Below are 13,513 nucleotides of genomic sequence, written 5' to 3'. Positions count from 1 at the left end.
AGTCAATGCAAAACATCCAGTGAGACTTCTATGCCTCTTAAACAGATTATTGTACATAGCTAGTATTGTTAATATGTAAAACAGCCCAGAACAAATTTCAGAATAAATTTTGTTACAATGAAAAAAAACCTGAACATCATGCTTAAAAGATTCTTGAACTTAATTCAAAGCAATATGGATTTCTAACAGTATCAGCACCATGTTACATAAAATAAAAATATGAAAGTTAAACATCTCATAACTATGTTAATATATAATCATTTCCATCAAACCAGAAAGGAATATTTTTCTGATCTTTAAAAATAATAGCCACAAAAAGCTGAGAACTTCAGGGGCAAATCAACAAATATATCCAGTTGTTATATTCTCTTTGTAAACCTTTGACTCTCTTATAGCTCTCACTGTGTAGACTTTCTGTGAAAAATTCCATAGGGACAATATTGTCTTCACTGACTGGCAGCAGCTCTCCAGAGTTTTAGGTAGGAGTTTCTACTAGCCCTACCTGAAGATGCTGGGAATTGAACCTGAGACCTGGGACTACAACTTCCATCAGTCCCACTCAGTACGGCCAATTTTAAGAGATGCTGGGAGCTGTACTCTTAACATCTGGAGGGCACCACTTCAGCCACACCTGACCATCTGACCTAGTTCTGCCCTCTGGGACAGCAGATAACAAGGCTTTTTGACCTCTTGCATGCAACAGCCCTTTGAAGAATGCCTGCCCTTAGTCTCCCTTTTCAAAGCTAAACATACCAAGTTCTTCAAGCTTTCCTCATAGGACGTGTTTTCCATACCCAGCCATCTTCACAGCCATCCTCTGAGCTATTTCAATTTGTCCTACATCCTTCTTACAGTGCAGGTCCCAGAACTCTCAAGCCCGAGATTTGGTAGTAATCACTAATGATGCAGCAAATAAAGTTGGAGGAAATCAGAAGAAAGAAACTATGAAGGAAAAGTTCTTTAAGAGAATTTTCATCATATTTTGGTATGAAAGCAATTCTCCAATCAAGATATTGCACATATGAAACAACAATCAATGAGAAATTTATTTTCATGAGGCATGCAGTTGAAACTTGAGAGAAGAATTTCTGGCTGCCTCAAGGTATGAGCATAATGTTTTGCAAATGCACAGGAACCTACCTTCATGAAGGAGGATACATTGCCATTAAAGTTCTGTATGTTGCTGGTGTTCAGACTGCTGTGGAATTCCAAGTTCTCTTACACAATCACTGCAGCAGGTAATAATGTCTTGACATTCTAATCATCATAAAATCCAGATGATTTAAATTTTTTTTGTGCACTCATAACATATCTCCAGTTTTCAGTTTTGCCAGTTTAGCATCTATCAAAAATTCAGGAAAATTGCAGAAGTGCTGCCTTTCTGGTTTGATGAAAATCCATTGTATAGTTGAAATGTTATGTCACAATCAACTTACAGTCATAATTAACTGTATATATAGCGCATTGACATTATCAGAAATTTCATTTTGCTTCAAGCTACAGTCGTTTTCCATGCAAGCTATAAAGAGAATTTGCTGAATGCTGCTCTGGAGGTGAGGACTCAATGGATTCTAATTACAATGGTGGATATTCCAACTAAACTTCAGTAAGAACTTTCTGACAGCAGGAGCTGTTTGACATTGGAACGGTCTCCCACGAGAGGTGCTGGACTCTTTTTTTCTAGAGGTTTCTAAGCATAAGTTAGGTGGCCATCTGTCGTGTATGCTTTATTTGAGATTCCTGCATTGCAGGGTGCTGGACTAGATCATTCTGAGGTCCCTTCCAACTCTACAATTCTATGGTTCTATGTCAGAATAATTTCTTTTGCAATTTACTTTATATACTAATTGCCATACTAAAAGTACCATGAGGGAAGGCAGAAGTCTAGGCCAGAGAGCTCCTGCCTTCTGATAGATTCTGAAGAGACCATCAACAATCTGAGAGAACTCTGCTGTTCAGTACTTTATAACTTCTATTTGTTTTTAGCATTTTAAAATTGTAAAGCAGCTTGGATGCATTGGAAGAAATTTGTTCAGGACCACTTTATATTGACAATGCTAATTAAAACATATGTACAACAATCTGTAAACATTCAAAACAAGTATTCAATGATCAGACTTCTGCAAGGGAAAATGTTTTTAAAGCATTACTATTTGGTGGTGGCCATCTTGAGCTTTACATCTATCAAATTTTCCAAGGTTTTTTGGAAGGTCCCTATTTTGTTTTTAGGTAACCATTTCACCGCCCTCTTAGACAACCAGGTTTGCAATGAGTAAGAAAAAATTAGGGTTACTGAGAAAAAGGAATAAAACAGGTGAGAAATTTCAACTATAGTACTCCCATACTACTTCACCCTTCTACCAATAAATCACAACCATCCATTCCCTATGGATTCAGTTTTAAAAGAATTTTTTTAAATAAACATATTTCTCATATTTGATCCATGTAAAAATGATTGTGGAGCAGATAACTGACATCTCAAACACTATTCCAACAGATACACAGTACCAAATCAGGATAAATGCCAAGGGGCTCAGAATACCCAAGTATTTTCATATATCCTGTTCACCCTTTTACTGAAATGGCTGGCTTGGCTGAGGTAAAGGATTTTATGTACCATCTCCTAACTACCAGCGAACCTAACATCATCAATTCTTCTCAACACATAAAATTTCCACCTCTTTTTTTCCTTTTTAAAAGGAGGGGTAATTTGGTAACAATCAGGACTGACCCAAGACATTTTGTTGTCTGAGGCAGATCAGCAAATGGCACTCATTCCCCCATCCCAGCACCTCTCTGGCAGAAAATATACAAAAGAATAAATTGTTAGTAACCAGTATTATTAGTTTAGGACTGGGGTGAAAAACCTCTAGCCCTCCAGATGACGTTTGATTGCCTCCCAACTCCCATTATTCCTAGCCTGCATGCTTGAGCATGCTCTGAGCAATATTTAAGATTAGGATGAATAGACCTTGTTCTGGATCTCCATTTTGAAAAAAGATTAAAAATTAAGGAACCTCAATCTGGGCTTTAAAAGGCTTCTGCTTGAAATGAAGGCCTATAACTTACTGAGGTTAGAGCCTCGTTGTCTTCAAAGGGAGATAAAGGCATCAGCGCAATTTCATCCTAAAGAAAGAAATTTTAAAAGTTAAAAGACAGCTTTTCTTTTATGACCACAAAATGTCATTGCACTTATCAAATCTTTGTTTTCCCATAATTCCTAAACAGTGTCAACTTTTTTTTTTTTTTTTTTTTGCTGGCCTTGCTCCTGTAAATGTAATTGTTGCATTGCTAAGTTAAACAGCTAACTACAAGCAGTTTCACCTGTTAAGTATTTAGACAGAAGGTTGCTGTTAAAGGTGCAGGAGCAAAGCCAGCAAAGTGTTGATAATTCTAATACAAAATAAGTGTCAAAGCATAAGTATCATAAGAAGAATATGATTGGAGACAGGTACAGTGTAGTGGGACGCGGGTGGCACTGTGCTCTAAACCACAGAGCCTAGGGCTCGGTGGCTCCTGCCCACCTAGCAGTTCAAAATCATGTCAAAGTACAAGCAGACAAATAGGTACCGCTCGGGCGGGAAGGTAAACGGCATTTCCGTTTGCTGCTCTGGTTTGCCAGAAGCGGCTTGGTCATGCTGGCCACATGACCCGGAAGCTGTCTGCGGACAAACGCCGGCTTCCTCGGCCAGTAAAGCGAGATGAGCTCCGCAACCCCAGAGTCATCCGCGACTGGACCTAGTGGTCAGGGGCACCTTTACCTTCACCTTTACCTTTACCTTTACCGTATTGATCACTGCCTCTGTAAAGATAAGGCTTGAAATGAATGCATTAAGTTAAACTGCTGAGGCAGAAATCCAAGAAACAAAAAACTAAGGTGATTGTTTTTTCCTACATTATCTATTGAGAACAATAGTTTGATGCATTTATTTGCCCCAGACAAATATAGCATTGCCATAAAGTTACCTTTTTCAGGATCTGAGCTAAATTGGGTTCAGAGTTGCAGGTTAATAAAGTTACAGATTAACCAAGTGAAGGTGATACTGTACTTATTCACTATCATACATTATCAGAAAATCCGTTATCAGAGTATAAACTATGTTCTATAAAAGTTCATTTTAACCAGCGAAACGAATCTGGTTCTCTTTAGCATTTCTTGTCTGCCTGGGGGGGATGAGGACTGAATCCTGCCCCTTACTTGTTGAACGTTATAAAGAACACAAGTCAGTGGCGTAGCGTGGGGGGTGCAGGGGGGGCCGGCCGCACCGGGCGCAAACATCTGGGGGTTAGAGTTAGGGGGCGCAAATCCACGGGTTAGGGGGCGCAAATCCATGGGTTAGGGGGCGCAAATTACTTGCCTTGCCCCGGGTGCTGACAACCCACGCTACGCCACTAACACAAGTTACATATTGCAAAAACTACTTGTAAGCAATTCAGTCTGTACAGATGTCCATCAGCCAGACTTAAGTCTAATGAGGGCACAGCTAGCTTCGCTTCATTTCAGTACCAATGAGGGGCAATTCTTACATTCCTCCACTGTGAGAACCGTCCATTTCTGGGTTTATTCTAAGCTTCTCCTACTGCACAAGCAGTCAGCACACTGCTTGCCTTTGAACTTTTTTTTAACTGAAAGAAACATGAAAGAGGGCAGATAAAACAAGAACTGACAGAGAAAGAGACAGAAAGGAAGAAAAGATGGGAAATTTGAAAAAATAAAAAAGACAAGGTACAAGAAAATAGAGGTGCCTTGAAAAGAATAGAGGAGTAAGGGGATGTCCCCCTCAATTATAACTAGGGAGGGGGGGTTATTGGGTTTTATTATTATGTATTTTTTTAATTTTATATTGTGTTTTTATGTTGTAACCTGTAGGTATAGGTTGGTATACACATTTAATAAATAAATTTAACAATAAATATTTTACTTATACAAATAAAACATACAATTTTATTTTATAAATAAACCCGCGGTTAGAACTAGCCTATAGCTGAGTACATTACTGACACTCCCTTTGCTTGCAATATGAAGCTGAGCCCCCACCCCAAATTACAATTTTTAGTATTTCCCCTCTGTTACAAAATAACTATCCTGTAAAATAAGTTATAAAATGTGTTTATATTTACTGTTATGATATGCTAAGGATGAACAGAGGCTCTTCACAAAATGGCTCTCCAAAACTGTGTTGCTGCCTCAAACCCGTGTATCATTTACTACACTGCTTTTCCTTTAACTTGTCTGAGGCTTTCTACTCCTTGGCCTACCCAGTTCAATCTGTAAACCCTCACAGTCTGTTTGGCCTAGCAGGTCTCAATCTGAAGTCGCTCTGAGATGTTGCTTTCTATTGAAGCAAACTTTTTAGAAGTATAGTCATGGGATATGTGTCTTCTTCAAGGATTTGTTCTCCAGGATAGGTGGAGGACAAAACTTAACACAGGCAAATGGAAACAAAGCTCCAGGAGTCCTGGAAACTGTTGTATGACACAGAGACTTGTCCTAGGCCACAGCTGCTGTTTTAAATGAGAAAAGAAAACAGAAATGTTGGAGAAGGAAGGATTAAGGAGCCTGCACAAGGAGCTAAAAGGAGAGTCAGGGGTCTGTGCTACCTGGGCTGTCAGGCCTAAGTTCTACTGAAGAGCTGGGCAGGAAGGAACCACTTCAAGGCCTGTGAAGAACTGTAGCTGCTGGAGGCAACCTTTGGCCACTGGCTGCTGAACACTAAATCACACCTCTTCGCCTTTGGAAAGCTTATTGCTTGCTGGCTAAGACTAGCACAAAGCTTGTGCCATAAGGATGTTTAGAGGGGGACAGAGGGTAAAATTTGCTTACACTGCTTTCATTTTACCCCTGTGTTTGTTCAGTCACTTCAGTTTTTTTGTATATCCTTTCAACTTAAAAGTTCATTTTCCCATCTGTTTCCTTTTTTTTTTTTTGGAAACAACCTACCGGTAGTTCCTTATTAAATCTCATATGCCCAATTGCACAAAACACTTACTTCACACTGCACAAATATTTTTGACACTGCACAAAATGTGTCTAGTTGCATGTTAGAATAAACTCTGGTCCATTTATACCTCTCTCTGCTTCCTTTTCTTTAACTAGTCACTGATCTGTAAGAGGACCAGTCTTTTTATCCCACGTATGCAACTTTTTTGGTGATGGACATTAAACATTGTCAAAAGCTTTTTGATAGTTTTTATTTGCATATTATTTGCTTACAGGAACAAGTGTGTATTTTCATTGTCTTCATTCTGGCCAGACTGAGAACCACCACACTACTGGGAAAGGTTAATAGAGCAGAGACCAGCAGCTGGGAGGAAGATGGATAGAGGCAGGAAGTCATTCACAGGCCTCATTCTCACTGTTAGTGAGCCTGTGTCTGGTTTTACAACTTCACACTCACATGGTTTTCTGCCCTATACTCCCCAACACACCTACACAGAAAAATTGAGAGATCTTATGTGTATGGGGGAGGGGGAGGGACCATTCAAGCATGCAAGTTTGAAATGTTATAGCTCAGGCATAGTTATGTTACCTAAGTGAGTACTGTTAGGTTCTGTCACACCTGTGAGAGCTTCCAGGAATAGCAGGAATTGTTCCAACCAAGTCCATTGCTCAGTTCATTGCTTATATATTGAAGCAGGCCTGATGAATGCCAGAACCCCATATTCCTTGTTAAGTTACAACAAAAGTAACATAGTCAACATAGCATCATATCATATATCAAGTGAATTCATTGCCTGGCCTTAAGTTGACAAAATGACACACTAGGAAATATCAGCAGGCTTGGGGAAATTTCAAGGTATAACCAAGTACACACACAAAAAACCACCTTAAGGAAAACCCCTCCTCCCAAAATGCAGGCTAATGAAGATATAGAATGGACATAGAACGTTGACTGATTGTTGCAGGCGGAGGGGGGATGGAATGAAATGGTTGGAACAGCAGCATTCGACACTACAGCATTTGGATACATGCAGAAACAATACAAACATACCATACATATCTCTAGTTACTTCCTTCTTAGTAGACATCATAACTCTGTGTGGATTTTCAAACACTGATTAGAATCTTGAGTGTTGCCCAACTGTGAAACCAACCATTCAGCTGACAATACCAAAACCAGAAGAACATGTCTGGCCCACTAGATGCATACTGATAACTTATGAGGAACTGATATCATAGCAACAACATTTTACTTTCAGTAAAGAAACAGCTGTCTGTGTACTTATGCAAATGACACTTGATGTGTTTAATATCTCTCACACAGTAATTATAGCATAGTGTGACGTGTAGCTTACTCCACTGTGTAGTAATGTTGGTTTTATTATCTAAATTGGGCTACAAACTATCCTGGATGTCTCCTCTGTTGTTGCTTCTGATTATATGCAGGCTCTCCATTATCAGAACCAGCCCAAGTACTGAGGATCTGACAGCCTAGCAAAAGCAAGTAAGTATGGTAGAAATCTAACATTTGGGGGATCAAAAGAAATTACTATTACCAATGAATAACTGCACTGGGTGTTTCAAAATATAGATTTCTACTGATTTATTTTCTAGTTTCTTCCATCATGCAGGGCTAATTAGCATGGCATTTTTATGGTAAGCAGCAGGTGTTCAAGATCTGCTCTGGTCCCTAATTCAGGTCCTGTGTTTTTCAGAGCAGAAATGCTCTGCTCAAAAATAATTTAAAAAAAAGAATTTTAAGGAAAATTTTGTTACACAATAAGAGGTTGTTAAATCCTCCTGAGCATTTCACTAACCCAGTAATTCCACCGTTTTTTTCCAAGTAGAAAATCTTCACAACCAAAGAGAAGTGCAGAGTTGTAAAAATCCACTAATGATGTTGTCCTATCTCTTGTTTCGGTTCAGCCAGTTTCATACACTTCATTGAGACAAATATGTGAGGCAGGATGGATGAGAATGCTTGTGCATACTACCCAAGCATGAGCCAAAAATAAAGGAGCCAGCTGACATGTAGCTTCATCCTGCTGTATTGAGAGACTATTGTCTGTATTTGCACATCACAATAAACCATAGTCAATGTTTAACTATAGTTTAATGTGAACAAGCAGTATGCTACAGTGCATTGGTAAAAATCTCTGCTTTGCAACAGACCACAGTCCTTGGCTTGTTGAGGCATCCAAATCTGTCTTTGTGCTTTGTTTTCCCCAAACAACTCACAAGTGGTAAGCAGACATCTCTTGGCTGTTGGCAGTGATTTGTCTGAAGAAAAATAAACCATAAGCCCAGATCTAGACAACATGGCAAGCCAAGGTTTATGTCTTGTTGCTCCCAGTGTGACCATGGGCAGGGAAGATACAAAGAGAGGGCTTTTGAACTGTATGCACGAACAGGCTGCTTATTTGTGTCAAACCAACAGTTAGTTAAACCAATGGTTGGCAAAACATTATCAATGTGTTAACATGATGTGCGAATCAGGCCAATGAGGCATACGTTCATATATTTTAATGCCTATCTATGCATAACCCGTAGGCATCACTATGCCTTTGAATGAAATTTCAATATGAGGGATATTCCATAATTTGATAATCTGTTTTCCTCCAGAAGAGTTGGGAAGTATGAGCAGGAAAGTTTAGTAAATCTAATGTGTAAGAAAGATCCAGGATGGGGTAATAATATGTCCATGCCTTGTAGTCACCATCTGTCAGTGACTGGAGTGAGCCAGCAGTAAATCACCCAAGCCAGTTGGAGTTAACTCTTTGTTAGCAAAAACAAGACCTGCACAGAATGTCAGGCCTAATGAGCAGAGCAATTCTCTCCAGCAGGTCTTGCCCCCTTGAAGCAGTTGCTAAGACTGTAAGTCCCTGCCTCCTCCACAGCTTCCTAAGCACCCGCTTCAGGGTTCTTCCTAAGCAATCTGAGACTATGCCTGTGTGTCTTTCTTTGCTCCCCCCTGTTTATGCATCTTCTGGTTCTGGGAGACCAGGGGGGAGGGGAGCTTGGTGTCCAACCAGTCCCTTACAGGCATTCTTACATTCTTAGTGCATATTTCACTTCAAGTTGAGCTTGGATGAGCTGCTAAAAGACTGAGGTTATGAAGCCGCAAGGGGTTAGGTTGGCAGGGTAGGTTAGGAACAGTTTGTATTAATGCGTAGATAAATTGGCTTTGTGACTCCCACTACATTGAAAACTTGTTATCACCTTAGCTCTTCATCTGACTCTATCTTCTTTTTGGGACTAAATAAATATTCCCCTGTAACTCAGATACAAATGTGCTTAAGAGCTGCTCAGGTGCATGAGAATCACCCAGATTCAAAGCATCACACACAGTTAGGGTTCAGTGTAGCTTTGTTTGGGAATATAAACAGAAAATATTGAGAAAGAGACGGGCAGCTCCTTGATCCACATCCAAGTTGCCTCTATTGATTAATCTGAAATTTTATCCTAATTAATTGCTCCAAGTATTATTTAAGGACATTTAATGGCACTTAAGGACATTTTCAGATAGGGTGTTTGTCATCTGGGAACTGGAAGGATTCAAGTAGTAATACTCAAAGGAGTAGAACAGGGACAGTTAACAAGTCCAGGGGAAGCTTAAAGGGTAGGTACAGACATTGCTTCTGCATAAAGAAGTTCCACAAACCACTGCATTGTCTAAACAGGTAATCTCTTGCCCTAGCCATCCTGTAACACAGAATGATGCTTCCCAAAATGTTCCCCAAGGAAAGGTAATGGTTTTTAATCATTGGACTGGAGCGGTTTCCTGGTTCCTTAATTTTGTGGTCGGAGCAGCATCAGCATCCAAACTTCAGTGCTACAGGCTGCGCACAGCTTAAAAGGCAGCTAGGTCGTTCTTTTTCTCAATTCAAATCGAAGCTGGATGCAGGGGGGTGGGGGTTGGGGACGGGACACACACATCAGAATGTAGTGGAAGCACACTAGTGGATGCAGAGTAAATGGGGGGGTGTACATGGTAGGAACGTGGAACAAATAATAAGGAAGGAAGAACCAACTACAGCCTTCCCCCCTCTGCCAGTGCTCAGCAGACTGTATGCCACCACCCTTGCCTTAGGAGGTATGAAACTCTTGGGAAACTTTTATTGCAGTGGTAGGTAGATAAGCATATTTAACATAAATTACCCAACTGTCAGTTAGCTACTTAAGCTAAACAACAAAACAAGTAGCTGTTTAAATATTGTTGTATCCATTGCAGTTAAGGCTACAGTGCCATACCAACTTACTTGAGAGTAAAGACCCCCTCCTCAACTGAGTGGCAGATACTTCACAGGATCCCGCGGCACACCAATATAAACATAAACCCTTATACTTTCAGCATCGAAGTTAATTTGGGGGGAAAGTGCACTTTGCAAAAATAGATGACATAAAAACTGTTCCCAAATGGAAACCCAATTCTTCTACATAGCTCAGTCAGCAGAGCAAGAGATTTTTCTGTCCGGCCGCCCTTGGTCACACCACCTTACAGGTGCTCCCGGCAGCCCTCGCTCGATCCTTGAACGAAAGGACCGCGCCAGTTTTCTCCTTGCCGCGAAGGCGACTGGGCAGACCAGCAGCGTTCATAAAGGCAAGAGCCGAAGCGGCTGGACCGCATGAAAGCTACCGGAACAGTTTGAAAAAGGCGGGCTCTCTAGGGGGCTTTGCATATGCGCTTTTCTTTTCCCCCTTACCTGCATGGTGGAAATAAGCAAGTGCTTCTCTCCCCTTCCCCCGTGCAGCAAGTTCACGACAAGATCTCTCCTTGCTAGAACTCAGCTCGATCCCGCAGCATGAGAGGAACAATCCGCAGGGACCCCAGGACGCTTCGTTTAGGTCTCTCCAGTCCTGTGTCGTCGTCTCTGGTTTCAGAGAGTCCCCTCGGCTCTGGGAGTGCGGACTTCCGCGTGAGGTTGCCTGGCTGCGCGGCGATTCTCTCCCGACGAGAGGGAGCCGCCTGTCGGGTTTTGCCACAGGCAGAAAAGAGGAGCAGGAAGCCAGCGTGCCCTTTCCGCCCCCTCCGCCTTACCTGGGCACCACAAGTGGCTGGGGAGGGACAAAGCAGGCACTTCCCGCCATTGATGTGTCAGACTGATACTGCTGTTGGCAGCTGAAAAGCCACAATGGTTTTCTTCCGTGTGTTTGTGTGTTTAGAGAACCAGAATCACCAAGTCCCAGCTAATTCAATAGGCAGAATTTCAGAACTGAAGTATCATGGGTGGTGGTGATAATAATAATAATAATAATAATAATAATAATAATAATAATAATAATAATAATAATAATAATTTATTATTTGTACCCCGCCCATCTGGCTGGGTTTCCCCAGCCACTCTGGGCGGCTTCCATAGAAACCAAAATACAGTAAAATATCACAGATTAAAAACTTCCCTGAACAGGGCTGCCTTAAGATGTCTTCTAAATGTCAGGTAGTTATTTATCGCTTTGACATCTGATGGGAGGGCGTTCCACAGCGCGGGCGCCACTACCGAGAAGGCCCTCTGCCTTATAAACTTATAAACTATTATTAATAATAATAATAGTTTATAAGTTGCATTTATATCTCACTTTCTTCTCCAGGAAGCTCAAGGTGGTGTGCATGGTTCTCCCCCTGCTCATTTAATCTCCACAATAACCTTGTGAGGTAGGTTAATCTGAGAGGCAGTGACTGGACCAAGGTCACCCATAGAAGTTCATGGCTGAGTAGGGTTTTCAACCATAGTTCTGCACATCCTGGTGCAACACTCTCTAACCACCATACCAACACTGGCTCTCAGCGTGTGTTCAAAGTGGTGAAAGCTGCAGTTTCTACTGGACCCCTATTGACTTTAGCCAAGGACCGAACACTTCATATAAAAGATGCTCGCTACGCATCACTTATGATGGGTTTGCTTGTATGGTGCTGTCCAGTTTTGTCAGAGTTACATAAGCAAAAGGTGCCCATCCCAGGAAGCTTACAGTCTCAAGTTGAGAAAAGAGATGAGAGAGAAGAGGGCAGGACCCAAACCAGTGGATTCGAGTTACAAGAAAGGAGATTCAGATTAAACTTCAGGAAGAACTTTCTGACAATAAGGGCTGTTCTACAATGGAACGGTACCCCTCAGACTGTCTGTTGGTGGTTGTTAAGCAGAGGATGCTTTACCTGAAATTTCTGCATTGCAGGGGGTTGAACTACATGACCCTCAGGGTCCCTTCCAACTCTACAATTCTATGATCCCTGTGGCATGTGCAAAGGGCAATACAGTGGTACCTCGGGTTACAAATGCTTTGGGTTACGCGTTTTCAGGTTGCGGACCGCGGGAAACCCGGAAGTACTGGAAAGGGTTACTTCCAGGTTTCGCCGCTTGCGCAGAAGCGCTAAATCATGCTTTGCACATGCACAGAAGCGCCAAAGTGCATCACACGCATCCGCAGACGCGGCGCTGCAGGTTATGAACGCTGCAGGTTGCGGATGTGCCTCTGTCACAGATTACGTCCGCAACCCGAGGTACCACTGTATATAAATAATCCAAATAAATAAGAACAGAATAGGGGGTCTGTATAGGGATGCATCCCCTTCCTCTTTAATATTAGGATTCAGGGTTGTCCCATGAAATCAATCTATAAAATGAGAAATGGAGTACGTAAATGGAGTTAAATTTCCTGCTTCCCAGTCACTGTCCAACTCCTATCAACCCCTGCCAGCATGGCCATGTTGGTGGGGCAGAGTGAAGTTTTAGTCTAAAGCAGAGGTTTTCAACTTTTTTGAGTCCATGGCTCCCTTGACCAACTATTCTTGAGTCCATGGCTCCCTTGACCAACTATATTCTCTATCCTGAACCCGTGGGGTTCAGGAGCCCAGTTATGTCACTCCTTGCCTGCAGAGCTGGCAGCCTCTCACCCTTTTTCAAATACCCACCCTTGTGGAGTCTTCCCTCAGCCTCCTTTCCTCCCCCCTCTCCTTGGGAATCCTCTGGGCAGCCACTGCTGCCACCCCTAGTCTCTGAGCTGCCCTACCACCACCACCCACCCCAAAGAGAGGTGCCTCCTCAAACTGCCTCACAGGGGCCTGGGACTTGTCTGTCCATTCCCAACAGCAAGGGCTGGCAGACTGGCTGGCTGGGCTCCCTTGCCCGCTTGATTGCTTGCTTATTCTGAGGCAACCTCAGCTCCTGGCAACCAGCACTCCTTAGCAAGCCCCAGAGGCATCATTTGCCTATGGAGCTTGTAGCCAGGGCTGCTGCAATAAACAGCTGTGCAAGCCTTTGGGAGGCAGAGACACAAGAGGGAGTCAGAGGAAGGAGGGAAGGAAAGAGGGACAGAAGCCCACAGCACCCCTGGCTATCATTCAAGGCACCCCAGGGTGCTACAACACACTGGTTGAAAAACACTGGTCTAAAGCATTTGGGGGATACCACGTTGGGGAAGGCTGGCATATGACAAGCAGGTCCTGTGTAAGCAGCAGAAAAGCACTGGCAGTAATGAGTGATGGCATATATTGTTTTTGAAGATGTGCAAATGACCTGAGTTCCTAGGAACTGGCATTAGGCCCTATAATAGCGTTACATGTGCAAATATAGGGAC

At 42.2% G+C, this 13,513-nt stretch overlaps 1 protein-coding gene across 3 annotated transcripts in view; it reads right to left on the bottom strand.

The window, feature by feature from the left end:
* ANO9 (anoctamin 9) overlaps window positions 1-10,936 on the bottom strand; it is a 41,488-nt gene extending 30,552 nt beyond the window's left edge. The window contains exons 1-2 of one of the 3 annotated variants that reach the window (XM_081212239.1): window positions 10,645-10,936; window positions 3,070-3,126 (exon numbers count right to left, since the gene is read on the bottom strand). In XM_081212239.1, the coding sequence (XP_081068365.1) occupies window positions 3,070-3,126; window positions 10,645-10,650 (63 nt within the window). In that variant the 5' untranslated portion in view covers window positions 10,651-10,936. Of the gene's footprint in view, window positions 1-753; window positions 1,158-3,069; window positions 3,127-10,644 lie in introns of those variants that run through there. The other 2 variants (XM_081212241.1, XM_081212240.1) reach the window with 2 other exon arrangements.
* Between the last annotated feature and the right edge of the window lie 2,577 nt (window positions 10,937-13,513).

The sequence above is a fragment of the Podarcis bocagei genome (assembly GCF_964188305.1).
Source record: "Podarcis bocagei genome assembly, chromosome: 1".
Taxonomy (NCBI): Eukaryota; Metazoa; Chordata; class Lepidosauria; order Squamata; family Lacertidae; genus Podarcis; species Podarcis bocagei.
The sequence above is the reverse complement of the archived record's forward strand: the minus strand, read 5'-3'. Positions and strand labels throughout refer to the sequence as shown.